This window comes from Paralichthys olivaceus, chromosome 4 (genome assembly GCF_024713975.1).
Source record: "Paralichthys olivaceus isolate ysfri-2021 chromosome 4, ASM2471397v2, whole genome shotgun sequence".
Classification (NCBI taxonomy): Eukaryota; Metazoa; Chordata; class Actinopteri; order Pleuronectiformes; family Paralichthyidae; genus Paralichthys; species Paralichthys olivaceus.
Genome location: NC_091096.1, coordinates 12908742 through 12935090, shown reverse-complemented (window position 1 = coordinate 12935090; position 26349 = coordinate 12908742). Strand labels below are relative to the sequence as shown.

Genomic DNA, 26349 nt, shown 5'->3' with positions numbered 1-26349 from the left:
GTAAATGTTCTTTGATTTTGATATCATCAATTTATGGTTATTTCCTGCTAAAGCAACTCTCTGCAAAGCTGAAACAAAGTCCTGACACTTTTGAAGACCTGAAGTCTGTCCTTGCTACAATCTCAGACATCAGGGACATGTCTTTGGAGGTGGAACTGAGATTCATGGATATCAAGGAAAGATACAGAACACTGGCAATGTACAAAGTGGAGGTACTGTATGTTAAATTATTATCCCCTGAAAACATATGTGGTTTCCCTTGCTGAACGTCTCATACGTTACATTCTGTGCATAGGTTGGAGACGATGAACTGGAGCTGGAGGCCGATATTGACCAGATGTGGAGGGAACTTTTTAAAGAATCCAGACAAGTGGATAGAAGTTTGACAGATGTCAAGAAATCATTTAGTCAGGTAAGACACATTCTACAGAAAAGAAACATTTAGAGAGATTTGCATGTATGGTTAACTTCCTATTTATCTCCAAAGATTACAAAGGAGAAGATTGAAGAATTTACACAGGACTTGTCTATCTTTGCTGAGAGCTTCAATATGCATGGTCCTCAAGCTGTGGGAGTTGATTTGGAGAAAGGTACTTGAACATTGCAGTTGGAGTTTATACCAAGAAAAATAATTAAAGTGATTGTTTGTGTGATTCACCAGATTCATCCAAAGTGCAGGGGAAAACAGTCTCTCTCCTTTTGTCTTTGCAGGATTGAGCATTATGGGAACATATGAGGCAGAGCTTGCCAAGATATTGGGTGGACACCAGGAGCTAACAAATGCTCAGAAGCTGTTGGACCTACCAGTCTCTTTGTACCCAGAGCTTATCACCATGCAGAAGGATATGAAAGGCTTGAGACAAATATATGATGTGTATAAAGCTCAGAAGGTGGGATGTGTTGGCTTTTAGAAATTCAAGTTAAATATTGGGATACAATTCTGGTCAACAAAGTCTAAAATGTTTGTCCTGAAATCTTCTAGGATGCAAAGACAGAGTGGTCTCAGACCTTGTGGGTGGATCTAAATATCCAGCTGCTCCAGGACGGTGTTCAGGGTTTCATCAAAAACCTGATGCAGCTGCCCAAAGATGTGAGGGCGTTACCTGTGGCCTCTTTCCTCGAAGGACACATGAAGGAGTTCAGAGAGTCTCTGCCTCTTCTGCTGGATTTGAAGAATGAGGCCCTCAGAGACAGGTCAGTCAGAAAACCAACTGCCATTTGAAATACTGATGATATATTGTGACCAGGATATAAACACGTTTTTATATTTTTGGACACAGACACTGGAAGGAACTGATGGAAAAGACCGGCACCAGCTTTGAGATGAACCCTGGCACTTTCACTTTGAATAACATGTTTGCTATGGAGTTGCATAAACATGTAAATGTCATAAGTGACATTGTCACCTCTGCTGTAAAAGAGCTCAGTATTGAGAAGGTAATCATTTGTCTTTGTGAATGATTTCTAACAGGAGTCAAGGATCAGTTGTTTTCAGTGTATCAGTGAAATCATTAAGACTTATTCTCCATCTGTTGTGTGATTGCTTACAGGGAGTGAAGGAGGTGGTGGAGACCTGGGAAAGCATGAAGTTCAGTGTTCTGCCCTATTTCAAAGGGACTGAGGAACGTGGGTCTATTCTGGGTGCAGTGGACGAGATCCTGCTGAGCGTGGAAAACGATGCCATGAACTTACAGAGCATGGCAGGCAGCCGATTTGTTGGACACTTCCTTGGCACCATACAACAATGGGAAAAAGACCTGTCCCTCATTAGTGAGACCATAGAGGTCAGTGGAAGCCACCAAATCTCCCATCACTCTTTAGCTTATACATAAAAATCCGACTGAAACAATATTTCTTTCACAGGTATTGTTGTTGGTACAACGAAAATGGATGTACCTGGAGAGCATATTCATTGGAGGAGACATTTGCTCGCAGTTACCCGAAGAAGCCAAGAAATTTGACAACATTGACAAAAAGTTTAAAGAAGTGAGTGTTGCTAGAATATAAGCCTGATGAAAGCAGAGTAGTCTATTACTAAACATCTCCAAATAATGTAATTTTCTTCATTTCTTGTGTAGATAATGAGTGACACAGTGAAGAGCCCAAACATTAAACGGTGTTGCCTGGTTCCCAACCGGCTAACAGACCTGCAGGCCCTGAGTGACGGTCTGGAGAGGTGCCAGAAGAGTCTCAGTGACTACCTGGACTCGAAGCGGAACGTGTTTCCTCGCTTCTTCTTCATCTCTGATGATGAACTGCTCAGCATTCTGGGGAGTAATGACCCTGCTTGTGTCCAGGAGCACATGATCAAGGTATTATCCTCAAGACACTTAACTTATTCTTTTTTTTAAAGTAGGAAAGAATAATGCTTTCCATGTGTGTGAAACGCTGTCCTCAAAATTTTTCTGTTCTTTTTTCCACAAGATGTATGACAACATAGCATCCCTGAGGTTTGACGTGGACAGCAATGGTGAGACAGTGGCTGGAGCCATGGTGTCTGCTGAGGGGGAAGTGATGGAGCTAAGGAAACCCGTCCCAGTGGAGGGAAGAGTGGAGGAATGGATGACAGGAGTACTACTGGAGATGAGAAGGACCAACAGACAGATTACAAAAGAAGCAATCTTCTCGTACTGTGAAGACAAGAGCAGGTGTGTGTAAAGGCGACTGTGGCTCAGGAGGTAGAGTGGGTTATCTCCTAATCAGAGGGTTGTTTATTTGATCCCTGCCTCTTCCAGTCTGCATGTTGAATTTGAATTGGCTAAAACTCTGAAATCCCAATTACACCTGACAATGGCCTGCAGTGTGTGAATGGGATGATTGAATAACAGAGAAGCGCTATATATGCATATGCATAGAAGTGCTGTATTAGTGTATAATAGTGAAAGTCCATTTACCATTTTATTTAAATTTCGGTGATGTGATCAGTTCCGTGTGTGCAACTGAGCTTAAGTGAGTCTGTCATTCCCGTGTTTTTCAGGGTGGATTGGATGCTGCAGTACCAGGGCATGATGGTGCTGGCTGCCAATCAAGTGTGGTGGACCTGGGAGGTAGAGGACGTCTTTAACAATGTCAAGAAAGGAGAGAAGCGTGCACTGAAGAGCTATGCAAAGAAAATGCACCAGCAGATAGACGAGCTGGTAACACGCATCACACAACCTATGAAGAAAAACGACAGACGGAAGATCAACACTGTGCTCATCATCAATGTACATGCAAGAGACATTGTGGACAGCTTTGTTCTAAACAGGTAAACCTTTCCCAATTTGAACTGTATTTATTGTATATGAAAATATAACTAATGTGTATGAAGGTAAACTTCAATGAAAAAAAATGTCTTTCCAGTATAATGGATGCAAGAGAGTTTGAGTGGGAAAGCCAGCTGAGATTCTACTGGGTGCAGGAACAAGACGACCTGTTTGTGCGTCAGTGCAGTGCTTCTTTCTTATACGGGTACGAATACATGGGACTGAATGGTCGATTGGTTATAACCCCGCTGACAGACAGGATCTACCTCACCCTCACCCAGGTCTGAGAAGTTCTGCATGTTTTTACCAACAAAACAAATAATATATAATGAACAAGCAGCCATATGTAAATTGCTCTGTCAGCGGTTTTGTGACGACAGGATGTCTGTGTGTGTTTGTAATGCAGGCCCTCTCCATGTATCTGGGTGGAGCTCCTGCAGGACCAGCTGGTACAGGAAAGACAGAGTCCACCAAAGATCTGGCCAAGGCTTTAGGTCTGCTCTGTGTGGTTACAAACTGTGGTGAGGGCATGGACTACATGGTAAGAAGCCACCACTTATCTAATAATATCTAAGAAGTACATTGTTAAAAATGCTTCTTGATTACCATGTGTGCTACTGCACTTCTCAGTGTAGGATGGAAAAAGTCTAAATATAAACAAATCACACAAAGAAACCCCCCCCCACAAATGTTAAAATGTGTGACTCCTTCATTTTTCCTTCCTTCTCTCTGTCTTTGTGTGCAGGCTGTGGGTAAGATCTTGTCTGGTCTTGCCCAGTGTGGAGCCTGGGGCTGCTTCGATGAGTTCAATCGTATTGATGCCTCAGTGTTGTCAGTCATTTCCTCCCAAATCCAGACCATCCGCAATGCTCTCATTCTGCACCTTAAAAAATTTCATGTAAGGCTGTTGTAGCTACACAGAGCCAGTGATGAATGAATTCATTTTTCCTATAATTTCCAACATGTAAGCGATTAGAGGGATTTATTTTACCACCACCTTCTTTTTCTACACATCAGTTTGAAGGGCAGGAGATCAGCCTGGACGGCCGCATGGGGATTTTCATCACCATGAACCCAGGTTATGCAGGACGCACAGAGCTGCCAGAATCAGTGAAAGCCCTCTTCAGGCCTGTGGTGGTCATTGTGCCTGACCTGCAGCAGATCTGTGAGATCATGCTCTTCTCTGAGGGCTTCCTTATGGCCAAGGTGATGGACACACACACAAAAACCACAAATGACATTGCTGCTTTTTATGTGATGCTCTCATCCTGAGTAATGTACACAGTATTCCTCCATGTATATGCAATGCTAATATAATGTATAATATGTATATATGTGTTCTCAGGTAAAATGCATATACAAGAATGATATATAATGAATTTTTGGAAAGATTCTTTGATACTTTTAAGCATAAAAAGACAAGTCTTCATTTACAGTAAACATGGATAAATCTGTAACTCTACACTGAAAACGGACAAGTGTTGTGACACATGTACATTTCTTACGAGGATTTTGTCTCTTCACTTTTTTCAATTCAGGTGCTGGCAAAGAAGATGACAGTACTGTATAAACTGGCTCGTGAACAGCTTTCTAAGCAGTCTCATTATGACTTTGGTCTTCGAGCTCTGAAGTCTGTCCTAGTGATGGCAGGAGAGATGAAGAGAGGCTCGCCAGACCTCAATGAGGTAGAGACCAAAGACCTTTTTTTTTCATTGTCATAGAATGAATAGAAAACCCCTCCTTCAGATTTTAATTTATAATGAAAACAAGGAATTATTTGTAAATCCACAGGTATAGAATGATGTTTGATTGATGTTGAGACAATTCTGGATATTGATTGATAATATTTTGACAAAAAATACCATGTTCACTCCGCAGGATGTGGTGTTGATGCGTGCTCTCCGGGACATGAACCTTCCGAAGTTTGTGTTTGAGGACGTGCCACTTTTTCACGGGCTGATCTCAGACCTGTTCCCTCAGCTGGACTGCCCTCGTGTTCGCTATGCCAACTTCAATGACGCTGTGGAACACATCCTGCATGAAAACACATACGTCATATTGCCTCACCAGGTGACTCATCTGAGTCGGAGATTGAAATTTTTGAGATACACAAATTAGACTGCTAAATTTCAGTCACACATATTTAGCTTCAGCCTATGAGTTGTTAAATATTTATATGCCCTATTCTTTATGGTTTCAGGTGGATAAAGTGGTGCAGATCTATGAGACAATGATGACCAGACACACTACAATGGTTGTGGGACCAACAGGTGGAGGCAAATCAGTTGTCATCAACACATTATGTCAAGCTCAGACCAAGTCAGTGTCAATTTACATCACCGACATTAGTACCACCTTCCTGACATCTATGTGGACAATTTTAACTTTTATTATATCTCATCGTTAGACTGGGATTACAAACCAAGATGTATCCACTGAACCCTAAAGCCATGAGTGTCATTGAACTTTACGGTGTTCTGGATCCTGACACTCGAGACTGGACTGATGGGATCTTATCTAACATCTTTCGTGACATCAACAAGCCCACTGACAGAGAAGAGCGAAGGTAAAAAAAAAAAAAGTTGATTAAAAAATGGTGATCTGATATAATTCTTAATGCATACACTTCGAGAAGAGAGAATTCCTGCAACATAACAAATTGACATAACCTTTGACTCACAGGTACATCCTGTTTGACGGTGATGTTGATGCTCTGTGGGTCGAGAATATGAACTCAGTGATGGATGACAACAAGCTCCTCACGCTGGCCAATGGAGAACGGATCCGTTTACAGAATCATTGTGCTCTGCTATTCGAGGTTTGTCTTAATTTCAATATTGCTGTCAAGATTACTCTTCCACATTTCAACGTGTATATCATAAGAAAACTCTGCTGTTACAGGTGGGAGATTTGCAGTACGCTTCCCCTGCTACTGTTTCCCGCTGTGGGATGGTTTTTGTTGACCCCAAAAACCTGCGATACACCCCATACTGGCAGAGATGGCTGAACAACAGACCTGAAAGGGTTTGGGAACACATTAGCACTATGTGATAATTTTACTTGCTTGTAATTGAATAAAATCTCAACACTGTTCTTTTTTCTGTTTTAGGAACAAGAAGTTCTGAATAAACTGTTTGAGAAATATGTGCACAGCTGTATTGACATGATCGTGGATGGCATTGTTGATGGGAAACAAGGCCAGAAACTGAAAACTGTTGTCCCACAAACAGATCTAAACATGGTGGGTTAATGTCATCTAGCTCACTCCAGTACCTGTGTTGTTGTATTTATACATAAATAATCGAACGAAGATCAGTAAATTCCCATCTTCAGGCTTCTTACATTGATTGTGACTGTGTTGATGGTATCTTCAGGTGACTCAGCTGTGCTTGACACTGAATGCACTGCTTGAGAGTGGAAGCAGCAGTGGTGAAGTCCTGGAGTGTTACTTCCTGGAAGCTCTGTACTGCTCACTAGGGGCCACGTTGCTGGAGAGTGGCAGGATCAAGTTTGATGAGTTAATCAAGAGCGTTTCCTGCTTAACTGTCGTACACGATGAGAAAACCCTGGCAGGACCTGGAGAGATCCCAGGTAAGAACAAAGGATTTATGTGTAGATGATTGTGAAGTTAGCAGCCATCATCAAGATTATGCACAAATAATATGAGATCATAAAAATACCCTTGTCCATCATGAATAGGTTGTCATTTGTCATCACTGTTGAAAATCAGTGGACATGATTGATTAGGTTTTTAGGTTCAATGAATAAATACCTTGATGAAAGTTTTACTCTTTGACAGATATTATCTGTCGTGTGCTCCATTGAGTCCTATTATTAATCAGAAAATGTCTTCATCCATACAGGATACCTACCGACTCTGTATGATTTCCATTTTGATGGCACACAGGAGAAGTGGGTTCCCTGGAGTTCCCTGGTCGCCAAATACATTCACAACCATGACATGAAATATTCTGATATACTAGGTAAAGATAAATTTTGTGAGGACAAATCAAGCTTACGTAATATTACAATATAGTATGTAAATATTGATTTAAATTCCTCCCCCTCCATCTTTGCCTTAGTGCCAACTGTCGACACCACGAGAGCCAGCTGGATCCTGGAACAGATGGTGAAAATAAAAAGGCCAGTGCTCCTGGTTGGCGAGTCTGGCACTTCTAAGACTGCCACCATTCATAACTTCCTCAAGAACCTCAATTCAGACACAAGGGTATGTTTGCTGTCTAAACATTTCATCCAATGTCATCGCATTTGAGGTTAAACTCCTGTCTTCCTTTCTGTTTCTAGAATATTCTGATGATCAACTTCTCATCCAGAACGACTTCAATGGACGTGCAGAGGAACCTGGAGGCCAATGTGGAGAAAAGGACCAAAGAGACCTACGGGCCTCCTATGGGAAAGAGACTGCTGATCTTTATGGATGATATGAATATGCCAAAGGTTCTTTCTTTAAGCATTCAAGTCTCTTATCTCTTGTGCTGTGCAGAATGACAGCGCTTGTATATTCAACATTATTCTAATGCTCTATATGCTCATCCAGGTGGATAATTATAACACACAGCAGCCAATTGCACTTCTGAAGCTGTTATTGGATCGAGGAGGCATGTATGACCGAGGGAAGGAGCTGAACTACAAAATCCTCAAAGACCTCGGCTTCATTGCTGCCATGGGAAAAGCAGGAGGTGGGAGGAACGAGGTGGATCCTCGCTTCATCTCGCTCTTCAGTGTCTTCAGCATCCCCTTCCCTACAGTGGAGTCACTCCACCTTATATATGCATCCATTATCAAAGGCCACACCAGAGTGAGTCTCTCTTTCACACATGGATCAATACACAATCAGAATCTCAGTTGTAAAAAATAATCACTCAAATTCAATATACTTGATGTAATGTTTTAGCCGTTTGAGGAGGCGATACAGAAGGTGTGTGATGAAATCACGATCTGCACACTGGAACTGTACAACAGCATCATCAAAGATTTGCCGCCCACTCCGTCCAAGTTCCACTACATCTTCAACCTGAGGGACCTGTCACGAGTCTACAATGGACTAACGCTCACCAAACCAGACAGGTGTGATCAAGCACATTCACTCACTTAACACTTAATAGATTAACACTTTGCAGTAAAAGGGCTGTGTTTCAAAACGTCTGTGCTTTACAGGTTTTTGACTGTCACCCAGTTTGTCCGAGTCTGGAGGAACGAGTGCCTGAGAATCTTCCATGACAGACTCATTGATGAGACTGACAAAGCCTTGGTAATAATTGATAATAAATCATAACTAGTGAATATAGCATGTGGAACTGTTCCTCCAGGTTTAAAGTCTACTGTATTGAAATAGTGTAGTTTTAGTGTGTTGTTTTTCAGTTAATGTATCAAATGTGTGTTTTTGCTATCAGGTACAAGGCCACATAAAGAAGCTGATTGAGGAGCATTTTAAGTCAGATATGGAGGTCGTCATCAGGGACCCAATTCTTTTTGGAGACTACAAGACAGCCCTCAGTGAGACTGAACCCAGAGTCTATGAGGATATTCATGACTATGATGCTTCAAAAGCCCTGTTTCAGGTATTGTCAAGTTGTAATAGTATGATAAATACATTTTGACAGTAATTTGTTATTTACTCCCATATTTACCATGAGAGTCAGCATAGTCACACAAGCAGGGTATTGTCTTCACTCCTTTTTGTGTGTGTACAAAATAACTCAACAACACATGGATGGAGGTGATTGGTCAGAGTTCAAGGACAAGGTCATCAGAAATATGGTTGCAAAAAAAATATTCCGCTTTCCTCCACAAATAACCGGGCAAGAAACCCTGACATTGGGCCTCTGTAAACTGAGATTGGCTCTAGCCTTTTGAGAGCTGATGGTTGGATTGATTTACTGAAAGACCACAGTGTCTTTTTCTCTGTCTCTGCAGGAAATTTTAGAGGAATACAATGAGAACAAGTCGAGGATGAATCTAGTACTGTTTGATGACGCTCTGGAACATCTGACCCGAGTGCACCGCATCATCCGTGTCGATCGAGGCCATGCACTGCTTGTCGGTGTGGCAGGCTCTGGCAAGCAGTCCCTCACCAAGCTTGCTGCTTTCACTGCTGGATGTGAGGTAGTAAAAAATCTATGCTGGGTGTGGTAAAGGCTAAATGATTCCTAATGATAGACAGTTACACAGTTATAGAAAAGCAAAACAAGTGTTATTAACATCTACCCACCAAATGTTTTACATCATGCAATGGGAAAAAGTCTAGTATTTCCATTTACTGCCATTAGAATTTAAACCTTAGTTCAGAATATTTAACTCAGTACTATACAAGTTTCAGTGAAGCTTGAGAAAGTGTGGAAACAACAGTCTATTCAAAGGTGCTAAAAGAGAAACTCATGTGGAAGATATGTGTTTGAGGGGTTGAGAAGGATTAAACGATATCTGGAAAGAAATCTGCAGCAGTCCATAATAGAAATATGCTTTTCCCAGGTCTTTGAGATCATATTAAGCAGAGGATACAGTGAGTCAAACCTCCGTGAAGACCTGAAAACACTGTACTTGAAGCTTGGCATTGAAAATAAGAAGATGGTGTTCCTCTTTACTGATTCCCATGTCGCTGAGGAGGGCTTCTTGGAACTCATCAACAACATGCTGACTTCAGGTTGGTTGTCACTCTTATGTCCTGGCTCACAATACATTATTCTTTCTTAAAATGTTCAGCTGAACATTCTCTGTTCTAACAGGCATCGTTCCTGCATTGTTCCCTGATGAGGAGAAGGACTCAGTTGTCAACCAGCTTCGCGATGAGGCTCTTAAGATGGGAGCCGGTCCTTCGAAAGAAAGTTTGTGGCAGTACTTTGTCAACAAGAGTGCCAATAACCTTCATATTGTTTTAGGCATGTCCCCAGTGGGAGACACCCTGAGGACACGCTGCAGGAACTTCCCAGGTGAAATATATTGTCAGTCATCTCTTAATTGTAATATAATGTCTGATTTGATTTCACCAACTATGTTTACCTTTCTTTGTCAGGACTGATGAACAACACTGTGATAGACTGGTTCCTGCCATGGCCTCCACAGGCATTACTTGCAGTTGCACAGTCTTTCCTTGGTTTGTAATAATACTCACATCTTTTCAAAATGCATTTGTTGTGGATATAATTGTTTCAGCCTTTTAAAACATGTTTCACAAGAATTCAAAATTTAGTTTTTCTTTTTACAGGTGAGAGTCCCATGATCCCTAAGGCGCTCTCCACAGACGTGATAGATCATGTATGCATGGTCCATTCTTCTGTGGGTGACTACAGCAAGTTGTTCCAGCAGAAACTCCGGCGTAGTAACTATGTTACTCCAAAGAACTACCTGGACTTTATTAACACCTACTCTAAACTCTTGGAGGACAACGACCAGTATATCCTGGGTGAGAGGACGGAATACATCACACATTTGGTTCCTCATGTTTGTGATTATTTGAGCGACTTTTATTTTGTTAACGTTTTCCCTCCTTTTTTAGCTCAGTGCAAGCACTTAGAGGGAGGTCTGGATAAACTGAAGGAGGCCAGTCAGCAGCTAGCTGAGCTGAATGTCAAGCTAGCAGAGCAGAAGGTGGTCCTCGCTGAGAAGTCAACAGCTTGTGAAACCCTGCTGAATGAGATCGCCACTAACACCACTGTCGGTCAGTGACTGCATCTCTTATCTTGTGGTTAGAACAGAACTACAATGAATTGTGAGCTACCCAAAGTAGACACAGCTGTTTTAATCCGCTTATAATAACTTCTCCTTCTAGCTGAGGAGAAAAAGACATTGGCAGAAGACAAAGCCAAAGAGATTGAAGAGCAGAACAAAGTGATTGCTGTTGAGAAGAAAGAAGCTGAAAGTTCCCTGGCTGAAGCTCTGCCAGCGTTAGAAGCGGCCCGCAATGCCCTGCAGGGCCTGGAAAAATCTGATGTCACAGAGATCAGGTAACCTTTCCTCCTTGTTTTCATGCTATAGTGGAAAAAACGAATGAATAGATAAAAAACGGCGTCTTTAACCCATACTAAAGCTTTGTCAAGAAAATAGATGATAACCCAAAATATACTTAATTTGCAAATACATCTGACATAACTGAAACCATCTATTTATACCTCTGTTGATCTGCCTTTCTTGCTGGTTCCTTGTGCAGATCTTTTGCCAAGCCTCCCAAACAGGTGCAGATGGTTTGTGAGTGCATCTTGGTGCTGCGTGGCTACAAGGAGATCAATTGGCAGTCAGCTAAGGGGATGATGTCAGAGACTAACTTCCTACGTTCACTGATGGAGATGGACTGTGATTCCATAAATAGCAGTCAGGTCAGGACTGTCAAAGGTAAGTCAGCTTCATGATCAATGAAAAGCTACCATACAAACTGTAATACACTAGTGACCTTTTGCGACATCTTTGCCATTTCCTTTGGCTAGGTTTCCTGAAGAACCTCCGGACAACCCTTGAGGAGATGCAGGCTATTAGTAAAGCTGGCTCAGGAATGCTCAAGTTTGTTGAGGCTATCGTTGGTTACTGTGATGTTGCCAAGCAGATAAAACCTAAGAGAGAGAAGGTAGTGCAAAGTTTGAAAGGGGTATTCCATCATGCTCCATAAGAATGAACACAGATTAAACAGTGGTTCTTCCATTAATTTCCTAGGTGGCACATCTAGAGAAGAACTTCTTTCAAAGTAAGAAGGAGCTGGAACGCATTCAGAGCGAGCTCAGCAATATCCAGACAGAGTTGCAGGCTCTGGGAGATAAGTATCAAGCTGCTATTGAGGAGAAACAGCTGCTTCAGGAGGAGGCTGAGGTCATGGAGAGGAGGCTGATATCAGCTGACAAACTCATCTCGGGCCTGAGCTCTGAAAATGAACGGTGAGACTGTAAAAGATGCAACACAGGAAGTTACATCACTTGCCTCTCTGAGACTAACTTAGCCTGCTAAGAGCTGCTTATCTGGTTCTTTCAAATTTACCTCTCGCCGTCTCTTTGTGTCTCTACCTATCGGTCTTTACAACCCACTCTTCTCTACTATCCCCACTCAGGTGGACACAAGATTTGGAGGACTTGAAGCAGAGGCGTGTGCGTCTCCTTGGCGACTGTCTGATCTCTGCTGCTTTCCTGAGCTATGAAGGGGCCTTCAGCTGGGACTTCAGGAATGAAATGGTTTACCAAGTATGGGTTAAGGATGTGGAGGACAGAGGAATCCCCTTGAGCCAGCCTTTCAAAGTGGAAAGCCTTCTTACTGATGAAGTAGAAATCAGCAGGTGAGAATTAGATTGTGTGCTCATCACAGGTTTTGCAACTTGAGACTTGAATTGTGTTGTGGTGTATTTGTCTTTATTTTTTCTGTGCTCGACTCTAACTGTGGGTGCTGTGGGGTTAAGTGTGTTTCATATAAACCCTGTATGTTACTACAGATGGGCATCTGAGGGCTTGCCTCCAGATGAGTTGTCAGTGCAAAATGGGATCCTCACAACCAGAGGGAGCCGATTTCCCATGTGTATTGATCCTCAACAGCAAGCTATCTCCTGGATCAAGAAGAAAGAAGAAAACAAAAACCTCAAGGTACAAAAGATTTCATGCAAATACAAGTTTTGTGTTATTACTACTGACAAGTCCCAGAGTGACTGCTTTAGACAGGTTTCCACTGCTGACAGCCCCAGAGTCAGCATTTTGGAAAGAATCCCGACATGTGGTCCTGACACTGTGATCATTTTCCCCAGATCTCATCTTTCAATGATCCAGACTTCCTGAAGCAGCTAGAGATGGCCATCAAATATGGTATCCCATTCCTTTTCCAAGATGTGGATGAGTACATCGACCCTGTGATTGACAATGTCCTGGAGAAGAATGTCAAAGGAGCAGAGGGCAGACAGGTCCTCATGCTGGGTGACAAGGAGGTGGACTATGATCCCAACTTTAAACTTTATCTCAACACCAAACTGGCAAACCCCAAATATAACCCATCAGTGTTTGGAAAAGCTATGGTCATTAATTATACTGGTAAGATCTTTTGGCATGGCAACAATAGTTTTTGTCTGTAACATTTAAACAGCAGGTCTAAAAAAAAACCTTTGTCTGCGTTACATGTAGTGACGCTGAAGGGTCTGGAGGACCAGCTGCTGAGTGTCATCATGGGCTTTGAGAAGAAGGAGCTGGAGGAGCAGCGTGAGGATCTGATCCAGGAAACAAGCAACAATAAGAAGCTGCTGAAGAACCTTGGGGACTCTCTGCTCAGAGAGCTGGCCTCGTGTACAGGCAACATACTGGATAACACTGAGCTGGTTCGCACACTGGAGGAAACAAAGTCAAAAGCCAGTGAGGTCAGTTTGGTTGCAGCAAACAATGGAATGAAGAACAGCAAATTCAATTAGGTCATTCATCTTATTTAATTTCTTTATTTGATTTTGTGATCATCAGGTATTTGAGAAACTCAAGTTGGCTGAGAAGACATCTGTGGACATTGATAAACTCAGAGACTGCTACCGACCAGCTGCCAAGCGTGGTGCTATCCTGTTCTTTGTGCTGACAGAAATGGCTCAGGTCAACAGCATGTACCAGTACTCTCTGGCCTCCTACCTGCAAGTGTTTGACTTTTCACTGCGCAAATCTCTGCCTGACTCTGTTTTGCCCCAGAGACTGAAGAACATCATGACCACTCTGACATACAGCGTTTATAACTATGGCTGCACAGGTACAGTAATGAGAAATGATACTAAATCACAAAAACAATTGATAAAGCACACTATTTGGTATAATTTTATAACCTGAACTGACATCACATCCTTAGGTCTGTTTGAGAGACACAAGCTGCTCTTTTCCTTTAACATGACCATCAAGATCGAGCAGGCAGAAGGGAGAGCACTTCAGGAAGAGCTGGAGTTCTTCATCAAGGGTGAGATATCCAGAGAAGTTGAACTCAGGGACACAAAAATGTGTATGCACCCAATGTTCAAAGAAAATGTGAATGTTTTTCCACCTCCTGTGTAAAGGTAATCTATCCCTGGAAAAGAGCGAGTGCAAAAAGCCTTGTGACTGGCTTCCAGACCAGGGCTGGGAAGACATAGTGAAACTCGCAGAGCTCTTTCCTGAGCAGTTTGGTTCTCTGCCTGATGACGTGGAGAAACATTCTGCTGACTGGAAGTCTGTAAGTGAACATAGTGACACAGGTCTCACTGCAGGTGTTTTGCTTGGTGATGAGTTTAAAACTCGTTCTTTTGTCCCCACCTCAGTGGTATGACTTGGACGGACCAGAACAGGCTCCATTCCCCATGAAATATCAGGAGAACCTGTCAGCCTTTCAGAAGCTGCTGTTGCTGCGCTGCTTCCGTGTTGACAGAGTCTACAGAGCTGTGACCGACTACGTCACTGTCACTATGGGCAAGAAGTGAGACTGTTTCTCTCTCTCTGTATACACACACACAGTATATGTATGTCTCTGTATACGTATGTTTATATACCACAATGACAGGTGCAATTATTCGATGGAGTTACCAGAACATGTGATTATTTTAACAGAAAGACTTATCAAGAGTTTCCACATGTTATCTTGTGTTCCTGCTCAGGTATGTTCAGCCACCTGTGATCAACTTTGATGCAATCTATGAACAGAGTACACCTTCCTCCCCCATTATCTTCATCCTGAGTCCTGGCTCTGACCCAGCCAGTGACCTCATGAAACTAGCTGAGAGGTCAGGCTTTGGGGGTAGCAAGTTCAAGTTCCTTGCTATGGGCCAAGGCCAAGAGAAGGTACTGAAAAACTATTTTACATATCAAGGCTAGGAAACTGTAGCCAAATTAAATATGTATCAGGAGTAGTCCCAATAGGTATGTATAAAAAGTAAAGATGTTGAGGGTAATCGTCTTCTCTACCTCTAACAAAGGTCGCACTGCAGTTGCTGGAGAATGCAGCCTCCCGTGGTCAGTGGTTGATGCTACAGAATTGCCACCTGCTGGTGAAATGGCTGAAGGATCTTGAGAAATCCCTAGAGAGGATCACCAAGCCCCATCCCAACTTCCGCTTGTGGATCACTACCAACCCCATTAAGGATTTCCCCATTGGCATACTGCAAACGTCACTTAAGGTAAAACATTTTTTTCCCTTTGCCTTCATTGTTTGTGGATGGCAGATTTAACTTCTTGAGATCCTTTAGTTGGCCCCAGGATTTTCACATATAGGTGCTGTATCTGAATTGTTTAACTCTATGTTATGGGAAAAACACTGATTGATTTTCTTTTCTTTTTTAGAAACTGGTGCAGTCATCTCCTTTAACCTGTTTTATTTAAACAAATTGACATGTAAAAAATATTTTTAAAAAGGAAATGTCGAGAAAAAAAAAAGAGACTGGAGCAGCGACATGTGAAGACGTGTTTTGGTGGGCTCTGCTTAGATTGAACATTTACTTAATATTCCTCCTCTCCTTCTCGTCTCTTCCGGTGCGAACGTGTCTCTAAAGTGCCAGGTCCCTCGAATTAGTCGTTTTCTCTTATTTTTAAGCTGCCCAGAATGCCTAAATGTCAAAAGCCGAAGTCGGGGCCGGACGCCTCGGTCTCGCCTGATGCTGATCCGACCGCGGAAGCGAGTTCAGGGCCGGATCTCGAGGCAATCATGGCTGCCATTAAGCAGACGGAGCGGAGTGTGCTAACCAAGATCGACTCGTCTGTGATGGCGGCTGTAGATAAACTGCACAAGGAAATAGACAACTTGGCGAGTGCCTTAAAGTCAGAAATCCTGAATGTGCGCGCAGAGTTTACGAGGGTGACGGAAGAAATTCGGAAAGAAAACGCCACATTCTCAACTCGCATTGATGATCTCGAGGAGGAAGCTAATGGTCAGGCTAACCGGGTTGTAGCACTTGAAGCTAAAGTTAATACGCTGTCTACACAAATTGCCCGGCTGACAGATAAGACCGAGGACTTGGAGTCCCGGCAGCGGCGAGATAACTGCAGACTAATTGGAGTGGAAGAGGGACTCGGAAACATACGTCCGGAGAGTGCCGTGGCCGAATTGCTGAAGGAAGCGCTGGCCCTCGACTACACGCCGACGCTTGATCGGGCGCATCGGAGCCTGCAGCCGAGACCAAAGGATGGGGGTGCCCCGAGGCCAATAATCATTAAGTTTCACTACTTTCAGGAGAAAGTGGATATTCTTCGAAAGGCCATGGGTGCAGGTCCCATCACTCACAAAGGCAAGCGTTTCTACATCTATCCAGATTACTCGGCAGCCGTCAGAAAGAAGAGAGCCGCCTTCATCGAGGTGAGAGGATTGCTTCGCCGGTGTGCGGGCGTGAAATACGGTCTCCTGTATCCAGCTACACTGAAGATCACGAGCCCAACTGGCGAGCAGGGATCCTTCGATGACCCGGTCAAGGCAAAGCTCTACATCGAGACCAATCTGCGCCCACGGGAGACGGGGGGAGAGTGACAGTTAACTCACGGGGCCATAACAGGTATCATATATGCTGCATATTAACATTGTAGTAGTCTGCACATGCTGACTTTCTTGACTGATGGACGTCATCACACTGCAGTTGGATGCATTTTATGTTTGGACTATGGACAAGTTTAAGTGAAATTTGTATCACCACCAGTAGTACTAACTCTAGTTGATTTTACTCTTTTTTTTGGTGGGGTTATCTTCCAACTGTAAGTGTTAAGAACCTTATCGGCCTGTGACCAAATAGTGCCAGCACACATGCAGCAAGAATAGTATTGAGAGGAAAGCCCTATTACATTTTGTTCTGCCATTGCAGAGTTCATGCAAGAGTTTAAGTTAGTGTAGACGTGTTATATGCTTAGGAGAGAGAGGAGAGTTTTCAGGGCAGTCTCAGGTTTAATGAAGACCAGCCCAGGGGTCCAGGATGGTAAGGGGTTTATCTATGTCTATTTGTTTGTCTTTGTCAGTTTTCCTATGGGTTTATTTGTGGTTTATGGTTTGACTCAAACATGCACTAAAGTACTCAGATATGGCCAACATGCAGGACCGGCTCACTACAAACTGTTGCGCTATGATTCTGGATAATGCAAATAATCAACAAGGAGCAATTTCGTTCATTAGCTGGAACGTCAGGGGCCTGAATAACCTGGTTAAACGGAGCAAAATATTTAGTCATTTGAAATCATTAAAACCTGATGTGATATTGCTACAGGAGACACATTTAAATATTAACTCCCAAAAAAGATTAAGTTGTAAGTGGATTGGACAAAAATATCATTCACATTTTAATTACAAAGCCAGAGGAACAGCAATCCTAATTAGGAAGGGGATCCCATTTGAACACTCTGAAGTAATATCAGATGCTAATGGCAGATATATTGTTGTAGTGGGCAAGCTATTTAATACACCAGTAATATTGGCCAACATTTATGGACCAAACTGGGACAATGCACAATTCTTTCTTAATTTTTTTTCAACTCTTCCGGACCTTAATTCCTACAAGTTAATTTTAGGCGGAGACTTCAACTGCGTCCTTCATACCCAGCTAGACAGGTCAAGTGTAAGGGCGAATAATACTCTCTCATCAGCCGCAGTGGTTATTAATTCCCTCCTCCGCTCTTATGGCTTATCAGACCCCTGGCGGACAAAAAATCCAACTACGAAGCAATTCTCTTTCTTTTCCCCCGTTCATCATAGTTATTCCAGGATTGATTATTTTATTGTCGATAACCAGTTACTCCCCTTAATTTCCAGCAGCAAATATCACAGTATAGTGCTATCAGACCACAGCCCAGTACAGATGGATCTGGTTTTTCCAGCCAATGTAGCGCCTCAACGAACTTGGCGGCTAGACCCCCAGCTACTTCTATGTAAACATTTTAGAACATTTCTCGACAATCAGATTGACTTCTTTTTGGAAATTAATGATACTCAGGATGTTTCAAGGGGAATTTTATGGGAGTCTATGAAAGCCTACATCAGGGGCCAAGTTATCTCTTATGTGGCACATAGGAATAAGGAGCGTTCCAAACAACTTACAGAGCTTGCTGACAAAATTGCAGATATTGATAGGCGTTATGCCCTTTCGCCTACACCAGATCTTTTTAAAGAGAAATTACTGTTGCAAACTGAATTCAATAAGCTTATGACATGGAAAGCCGAGAGAAATATTTTTAAATCCAGACAGGTATATTATGAGCATGGAGATAAAGCGGGGAGACTCCTTGCACTTCAACTTAAACAGCAGTCAACTGAAAAAATGATCCCAGGAATTAATACAGGCGCTGACTCGATATCTCGCAGTCCCAGAATCATCAATGACCAGTTTAAGCAATATTATTCTACTCTATATCAGTCAGAGGTAGATAGTAGATCATCTGAGATTTACTCGTTTCTTAATTCTCTGGATACCCCAAAGCTTTCTCCAGATGCTCAGTCATCTCTAGAACAGCCATTGGCGCTTGAGGAAATAGTGAGTGCCATCGGGATGTCTCGAACAGGAAGGGCACCAGGTCCGGACGGATTCCCCACAGAGTTTTACAAGGAATTCTCTTCAAAACTGGCACCTATCCTTAAATCAGTCTACGACGAATCTTTGGTCAATGGAAGACTGCCGCAAACGCTTACCCAGGCCACAATTTCAGTTTTACTAAAAAAAGATAAGGATCCTGTACAATGTAGCTCATATAGACCAATAAGTCTTCTGTGCTGTGATTATAAAATTTTAACTAAAACCCTTGCACAACGATTAGACCCTGTTATTCCCACCATTATTAATGAAGACCAAACAGGCTTCATTCCGGGGCGGCAATCATTTTTTAATGTGAGAAGATTATTTAATGTGTTATTTTCCCCCCATTCAACAGTACAACCTGAAGTTATTCTAAGCCTTGACGCTGAAAAGGCGTTTGATAGAATTGAGTGGACCTATCTTTTCCCAGCCTTAGAAAAATTTGGAATGGGGCCCACTTTTTGTAAGTGGATCAAAGTCCTATATTCAACACCCATGGCAGCAGTCAGGACAAATGGCCTAATTTCGGAATATTTTTCGCTCCACAGAGGTACAAGACAGGGTTGCTGTCTGTCGCCTTTCCTGTTTGACATTGCGATCGAACCACTGGCGATTGCTATTAGATCAGATGACAGGATAAAAAGTATATCCAGGGGTGGAACAAACCATAAAACTTTGCTTTATGCGGATGATCTGCTTTTGCAAATATCAAACCCAACTGAGAGCATGCCCTACCTTCTCCACTGGCTGCAAAAATTCAGTAGCATATCAGGGTATAAAATTAATCTGTCAAAATCTTTATTATTTCCATTGAATAATCTGGCAAAACAGATCACTTATGAAAATTTGCCTTTTAAAATTGAAAATGACAAATTTACTTATCTGGGAATAGAAATAGCAGGTTCAATCAAAGCTATTTTTCAGTATAACTATAGGTCGATTTTGGACCGTACCAAAACTGATTTGGATAGGTGGTCAAATCTTCCACTCTCATTGGCAGGGCGGATAAATGTAGTGAAGATGACTGTAATGCCCAGGTTTCTTTATCTATTCCAAATGATTCGCATTTTCCTCCCAAAATCCTATTTTGCTCGGCTGGATCGCTTTATTTCTGTGTTCATATGGAATAAAAAACCTGCACGTATAAAGAAGGCAAGCCTGGAGAGAGTTAAATCTGATGGTGGTTTGGGTTTACCTAATTTTTTATTTTACTATTGGGCAGCTAATATTGTCAAACTGACATATTGGATCACCATGTTCGCAGATAAGGAGGGTCCGGTCTGGACTGATATGGAGCTGAGAGCTACACTCCCGGTTTCCCCGATTTCAGTCCTAGCTGCCCCTCTCACACTAAATATCAAAGCGCCTGGACTGAACTCAAATTTGGTGGTCCAAAATTCGATTAAGATCTGGCGTCAGTTCAGAAAACATTTTAATTTGACAAATATATGTAGCTTCTCTCCAATAATGTTTAATTATCTTTTTGCACCATCTCAAATAGATCAGGCATTTGCAGTTTGGCATAGAAGGGGCTTGGTCTACTTTCAGGATCTCTTTACCGATGATGGCTTTGCATCATTTAAGTTTCTATGTGAAGATCATAATTTACCAAAGTCTCATCTCTTCAGATATCTTCAAGTTTGAAGTTTTGCCTCTGAATTTTTCCCAGGGTACCCATCCCCACCCTCTAAAGATTTGCTGTATTCAGTTCTTAATGTTAATCCACTCAATAAAGGAGCAATATCAAAAATATATGCTTTAATTCTGGATAGCTGCCCTCATTCGTGGGACAAAATTAGGGCAGCATGGGAGGGAGAGGTTGGAGAAGCAATACCAGAGGACACCTGGAGGAATACCATGCAGCGTATACACACATCTTCTTTCTGTATCAGACATGGCTTGATTCAGTTTAAGGTTGTCCACAGGTTGCATTATTCTAACGACAGACTAGCTAAATTATACCCTGATGTTGCGCCAAACTGTCCTAGATGTCAATATTCTCCTGTTTCTTTGGGACACATGTTTTGGTCGTGTCCATCACTGTATGGCTTCTGGTCCTCGGTCTTCCAATCACTCTCAGCAATACCTGGCAAAACACTGCAGCCTGACCCTCTGATAGCTATCTTCGGTGTAGTAAGGGATGAGCTAAAGCTGTCCCGTCTCCACAAAAATGCAATTGCCTTTGCATCGTTGCATGCCCGACGTCTGATTCTGCTGAATTGGAAGGGGAAGACTCCTCCTGCCTATGTACATTGGATTAGAGAGGTGATGTTGGGATTGGCTCTGGAAAAAATTAGATATACAGTACACGGGGTGGAGGCTAAATATGACGGAACCTGGTCACAGTTCATGACACATATCAAGAGCTTGCCTTTTGCCTGAATCCTTGCTCTTATTTAATATGTATTTATTTTTCCCCCTTTCCTGCTCTTACTGCCGTCCTGGTCCTCTCAATGCCTATACTCTGACGGTTGAGACTTTTTTCTTATGTTAAAGGTCCGGAATGTTGGTGCTATGACCATACTGATCAACACAGATTGGTTTGAGGTTTTTTTTATTTTATCATTTATTTATTTATTCTTATTTTTCCTGTCTCTTTTTTTTTTTTTGTATTTGTCTATATTTGCTTTCTTCCTTTGGTGCTCTGTCTGTCAGTGTGATACGTGAGTGTTTTTGTGGATACGTTTGTGGGGATGCCACCTGGTGGGGGGTGGGGGGTGGGGGGCGGGGGCACAACTTTTGTAAGAAATGCCTAACTAATGATGTCATTGTTTTCAAGATGGAAAAATGATAAATAAAGTTGTATAAAAAGGAAATGTCACTTGGAACATATATGTGTACAAGTTGTTGATATAGATGTTTCTTTTTGTGAAGAGTTTTAAAGCTGTATATGAGATCACATCATTTGTTTAAACTGCTGTTGTAATGTACACGTAATCCAGAAAATACTATAATTATAAAAACAGATTTCGAATATGAATCACTGTGTTTACATGTAATTTAATGATGCATGCAGGTGGTGACGGAGCCTCCCAATGGACTCAAGCTCAACATGAGAGCCACGTACTCCAAAATCTCTCACGAGACCTTGACCGAATGCCCACACCCTGCCTTCCGTAGCCTGGTGTATGTGCTGGCCTTCTTCCATGCTGTGGTGCAAGAGAGACGCAAGTACGGCAAGATTGGCTGGAACGTCTCCTACGAATTCAACGATTCTGATTTCTTTGTAAGTGCCACATATTAATTTATTATATGTAGGAAATAATAGATTTGGTTAGATTTTCTTTTTGTTACTTCTGATTAAGTGCTATCATTCTATTTGTTGTTAAACATGATAACTGTGCTCAACAGGTGTGTTTGGAGATCCTGAATACCTACCTGACCAAGTCTCACAACCAGGGAGACAGCAACATTCCCTGGGGAAGTCTTAAGTACCTCATTGGGGAGGTAAGACTGAATTCATTTTGTTTTAATAGACAGTATGTTTTTCATCCTGCTCACTGATGCTGTAATTTAAATATGTGTGTGTAATCTTTTATAGGTGATGTATGGTGGACGAGCCATAGATAGCTTTGACCGCAGGATCCTGGCTGTGTACATGGACGAGTACCTTGGAGATTTCCTATTCTACACCTTCCGCCGCTTCCACTTCTTTGAAAACAAGGATGTAGATTACAAGATCCCTTTAAACGGGCCTAAGAAAATATATGTTGGTCAGTTGTTATTTTAACTATATTTCATTCCCTTACTTTAAAGAGAATCTTCAGCTTACACTTATTTCACACTGTTGTGTTACAGATGAGATTGAGACTTTGCCATTGGCAAATAGACCAGAGGTGTTTGGTCTTCATTCTAATGCTGAGATAGGATACTACACACAAGCAGCTAAAGACATGTGGACCCACCTAATAGACCTGCAGCCTCAGACAGGTATTGTATGATTTTGTCATCTCTCCACCTTAAACTCTGAGTCCCTCGATATAACATTAATTATTTTTCAGAAGTTGTTCTATAATGTTAAAGGATGTCTGCTTTCGCTCTTATTGTCTCTTCTCATTCTCTTATGCTTCAGCTGAATCTGGTGGAGGCATCAGTCGGGATCAATACATCAGCCAGGTGGCCCAGGACATTCAGAGTAAGCTTCCAAAATTATTCGACATGGACATGATCCGTAAAAAGTTTGGCATGGACATTCCCCCAACGTCAGTGGTGCTGCTTCAAGAACTAGAACACTTCAACAAACTGGTGGTCCGCATGCAGCGCTCGCTGGCTGAGCTGCAGAGGGTGAGAAGGAGGGAGAGGTTTACAAAACAAATATTTGTGCCTCACACAGGTTTGTATTTGTTCTAATTCTCTTCTGTTGTAAAGGCTTTGTCTGGCGAGGTGGGTATGAGCAGTGAGTTGGATGAAGTCGCTCGGGCCCTTTTTAATGGACACATTCCTGCCATTTGGAAGAAGTTGGCACCTGATACACTCAAGTCACTTGGTAACTGGATGAGTCACTTCAAGAAGCGTTATGAACAGTACAGACACTGGGTGAGGATGGACACTCCCTATCACAGACAATCAATAACATGTAGCTTTCTGTTTTATTGTGGAACTAGAATGGCACTCAGTCGAGCACATTACTCCACCATGGCCCAACAGTCCCCTTAAATTCAATCAAGCTGCACCAAATTGTACAGACTAATAGCTATCAATCAATACCCTAATTATTTTCATTAAGATTTAAAAAAATGCTGGATCTGGCTTCTGATCCGGATCTGCACCAAAATTCAGTGTGTTCTTTCCTGAACCATCCAGTTGTTTTTGCGTAATCCTGCTACAAACAAACAAACTGATGAAATCATAACTTCATTTACAGTGGTTAGAACAGAATGAGAGGGTATATTTAAGTCAAATTGTGTCTGTGTGTTTTGTGTCCATCAGGTGGATGAGGGAGAGCCCAAGGTAATGTGGCTATCAGGACTTCATATCCCAGAGTCCTACCTGACTGCCCTGATCCAAGATGCATGCAGGAAAAATGGTTGGCCTCTAGATCTTTCCACACTGTACACACAGGTGACTCAGTACCACAGCGAGGAAGAAGTCAGTGACAGACCTGGACAAGGTAATGAAATCACTTTTATCCTTTTGCAGCGTGATTAGAAATGAGTTAAGACTGATCACCCTTTTCCCTGCAGGCTGTTTTGTGTCCGGCATGTATCTGGAAGGAGCAGACTGGGACATGGAGAAGGGCTGTCTGGTGAAGAGTAAACCAAAAGTTCTGGTTGCTGAACTGCCCATTCTCAAAGTCATACCCATAGAGGCACACCGACTCAGCTTACAGGTGTGGACCACAGACACTTCTTACTTCCTTTCTAAGCTTAAGTTCACCATTTTGATAATTTCTCTAAAATGCTTTGTATGTTGTTTTTTTTACCACAGAATACGCTGCGAACACCAGTGTACACCACGTCCTTGAGGAGGAATGCGATGGGTGTGGGGTTGGTGTTTGAGGCAGACCTGTTCACCACCATGCACATTTCCCACTGGGTGCTCCAGGGTGTCTGTTTATACCTCAATGCAGACTAAAGGCAGGAATCATCCTTCCTGAGCTTCCAACACTCTGTTTCGAACAAATAAATTATGATTAAATATTGTTCATGTTTTTAAAAATGTATTCACACAGTCATTAGAAAACTAAATATGTTTGACTCATTGCTTACTTCAAACTTTACTTTATATCCTCACTAGATGGCAGCATTCAACAGTACTGAGCTCCTCGCTCTGGACAGTAGCTCTGGGGATTTCTCTTTGATGTTAATGGGCTAGTATCCTACAGTGGGTCAGGATCTTTCAGACCGAAGCACCAACTACTGTTTGATTAAGAATAAATGTTTTCAACTCTGTTCAATCACATTTGATTTTTCTCTTTTCTCCATAGAAAATATTTCATAATTCTGTCCATTGTTTGAAAAGACAGCAAAGACTGAACATTTCAGCTGAGGTTAAAAGGGAAACATAAGCTGCGGTCTACAGTGGAAAACAGTTGGGCTCGTCATAAAAAAACGTTTGTCTTCTGGCTGTGGATGCCACTGGAATGGGACTGCGCCAACGGAAGACCGTGTCCGCGCTTTGCGAGAAGTTTGCTGTGCACGGTGCTGCTGCTCTGGCTCAGCGCTGCCGTGGACGGGACCCGCAATACGATGCATTAGACATATTACTATTTTGCTTATACTTATTCTTCCGTAAAACGTTGACCTGCTACTCCTTCAGCAGTTTTCGTCGCACATGCACAAAAATACACCAAAACGTGCGGCTCGGTCGGGAATGGTGTGCTATGACTTTCCAAGACACTATCCAAACGGTTCGCTCGAAAATTGCCAAAACATAATGAATGGGAGTCAGTGCCTCTTGTTCTTTAGAGCGAGAGATGATGACATCATCACTAGAGTGAGAGCCGGTCTGACGGACGTCTTAATCCAGTGTTCTTAATCTGCTCTCAAACCCAAATGAGAAATATCAGGAAAAAAAACAATGCCAAACATACCTACTGAAATTTACCCAACAAAAAACAAAATGAGGAAAAAACGTACGAACCTTCAAACTGAGTTATATTCTGCGAAAAATGAGAGGGAGAAAAATGGTCGAGCCCCCAATTTATGTTACACCCGGCCTATGATCAGATTCAGAATCCTTTATTGTCAATGTTCAACATTGTCACCAACATTAAAACAGTGAAAATTGTTTTAGCAGCTCTTTTATCTGACTTTTAGAAATCAGAGCAAGAATCAAGAAGTAAAAATCTAAATGTACATTTTTTTAATAAAAACACAGCAAAAGAAAATAAACATAAGTAAAGTGTAACAGCATAATTTGCACAAAAGGTGCAAGACGAAAGGTGCAGAGGGGTACAACAGTGCAATTTTTACAGTAGGACAGTCCACCTGAGTGTTATTGCATAATAAATTCTGTGCAAAATTACAGCGTTCAGAAAAAAAGTCACAGTGAATGTTTTCTCGTTGGGTAGACTGGATGTGTGTGTGAAGAAAAGAAACCTGAGCATAGCATAAGTATGGCTCCCCTCTTTCCCGACTCCCAAGGATGACAGCAGATTTGCAGTCCAAAACAAAAATGATTTATTTTTATAAATCAGTTAGAAAAATGTGTAAGGAAGAGCACAGCCAAAATAACAAACAAAGCAATCTTTAATATCAACTAACATACCTTTATCCAAAAGAAATCAAAAGAAAACACAGGAATCTTACCTGCCTCAACATAAACAGGAGAAAAATATGTACAGAAACAAAAATGGCTTCTCATCCCTATAATTAGGACTGCTAAGAATATCATTCACAGGCTTTGCACAGAAAAAACTCTTAAAAATATGGCGATCACACAACCACTCAGATCAGACAACACTTGTACTTTTTTGGTCCTCTCATTGGATCTGCTGATTAACCAAGATGAAAGATAAAAGAACATCTATCTTTATCTTTTCTTTATTTATTTCTGGGTTCTTCAATTCTTCTCTTGTTATGTTTAATAATTAATTTCCACATAGGGTTTCCATACACTGGGTAGCAAGCCACCTTACAGATACATAGTTCTTATTCAACTCTTAGGTGCACTGATTGCCTTATCTAAATACAACCAAATGATAGC

General features: G+C 42.0%; 1 protein-coding gene across 3 annotated transcripts in view; it reads left to right on the top strand.

The window, feature by feature from the left end:
• LOC109638059 (dynein axonemal heavy chain 10) overlaps positions 1-24601 on the top strand; it is a 31853-nt gene extending 7252 nt beyond the window's left edge. Inside the window, exons 20-79 of one of the 3 annotated variants that reach the window (XM_069523778.1) lie at positions 54-212; positions 296-412; positions 488-590; positions 712-890; positions 983-1194; positions 1281-1437; positions 1551-1784; positions 1864-1986; positions 2079-2312; positions 2425-2648; positions 2978-3247; positions 3343-3526; positions 3652-3786; positions 3991-4143; positions 4263-4451; positions 4784-4930; positions 5124-5315; positions 5446-5564; positions 5653-5811; positions 5928-6063; positions 6147-6269; positions 6355-6486; positions 6620-6836; positions 7109-7228; positions 7328-7473; positions 7551-7703; positions 7804-8064; positions 8161-8333; positions 8424-8517; positions 8660-8827; positions 9183-9371; positions 9738-9909; positions 9992-10195; positions 10279-10359; positions 10471-10668; positions 10762-10923; positions 11035-11209; positions 11413-11594; positions 11687-11823; positions 11910-12127; positions 12298-12519; positions 12673-12820; positions 12979-13258; positions 13349-13578; positions 13676-13949; positions 14046-14150; positions 14248-14402; positions 14488-14642; positions 14821-15004; positions 15139-15339; positions 21719-21928; positions 22054-22149; positions 22244-22415; positions 22501-22632; positions 22775-22986; positions 23071-23238; positions 23632-23812; positions 23886-24031; positions 24130-24278; positions 24439-24601. In XM_069523778.1, the coding sequence (XP_069379879.1) occupies positions 54-212; positions 296-412; positions 488-590; positions 712-890; positions 983-1194; positions 1281-1437; positions 1551-1784; positions 1864-1986; positions 2079-2312; positions 2425-2648; positions 2978-3247; positions 3343-3526; positions 3652-3786; positions 3991-4143; positions 4263-4451; positions 4784-4930; positions 5124-5315; positions 5446-5564; positions 5653-5811; positions 5928-6063; positions 6147-6269; positions 6355-6486; positions 6620-6836; positions 7109-7228; positions 7328-7473; positions 7551-7703; positions 7804-8064; positions 8161-8333; positions 8424-8517; positions 8660-8827; positions 9183-9371; positions 9738-9909; positions 9992-10195; positions 10279-10359; positions 10471-10668; positions 10762-10923; positions 11035-11209; positions 11413-11594; positions 11687-11823; positions 11910-12127; positions 12298-12519; positions 12673-12820; positions 12979-13258; positions 13349-13578; positions 13676-13949; positions 14046-14150; positions 14248-14402; positions 14488-14642; positions 14821-15004; positions 15139-15339; positions 21719-21928; positions 22054-22149; positions 22244-22415; positions 22501-22632; positions 22775-22986; positions 23071-23238; positions 23632-23812; positions 23886-24031; positions 24130-24276 (10149 nt within the window). In that variant the 3' untranslated portion in view covers positions 24277-24278; positions 24439-24601. Of the gene's footprint in view, positions 1-53; positions 213-295; positions 413-487; positions 591-711; positions 891-982; positions 1195-1280; positions 1438-1550; positions 1785-1863; positions 1987-2078; positions 2313-2424; positions 2649-2977; positions 3248-3342; positions 3527-3651; positions 3787-3990; positions 4144-4262; positions 4452-4783; positions 4931-5123; positions 5316-5445; positions 5565-5652; positions 5812-5927; positions 6064-6146; positions 6270-6354; positions 6487-6619; positions 6837-7108; positions 7229-7327; positions 7474-7550; positions 7704-7803; positions 8065-8160; positions 8334-8423; positions 8518-8659; positions 8828-9182; positions 9372-9737; positions 9910-9991; positions 10196-10278; positions 10360-10470; positions 10669-10761; positions 10924-11034; positions 11210-11412; positions 11595-11686; positions 11824-11909; positions 12128-12297; positions 12520-12672; positions 12821-12978; positions 13259-13348; positions 13579-13675; positions 13950-14045; positions 14151-14247; positions 14403-14487; positions 14643-14820; positions 15005-15138; positions 15340-15502; positions 16671-21718; positions 21929-22053; positions 22150-22243; positions 22416-22500; positions 22633-22774; positions 22987-23070; positions 23239-23631; positions 23813-23885; positions 24032-24129 lie in introns of those variants that run through there. The other 2 variants (XM_069523777.1, XM_069523779.1) reach the window with 2 other exon arrangements.
• The last annotated feature ends 1748 nt before the right edge of the window (positions 24602-26349 follow it).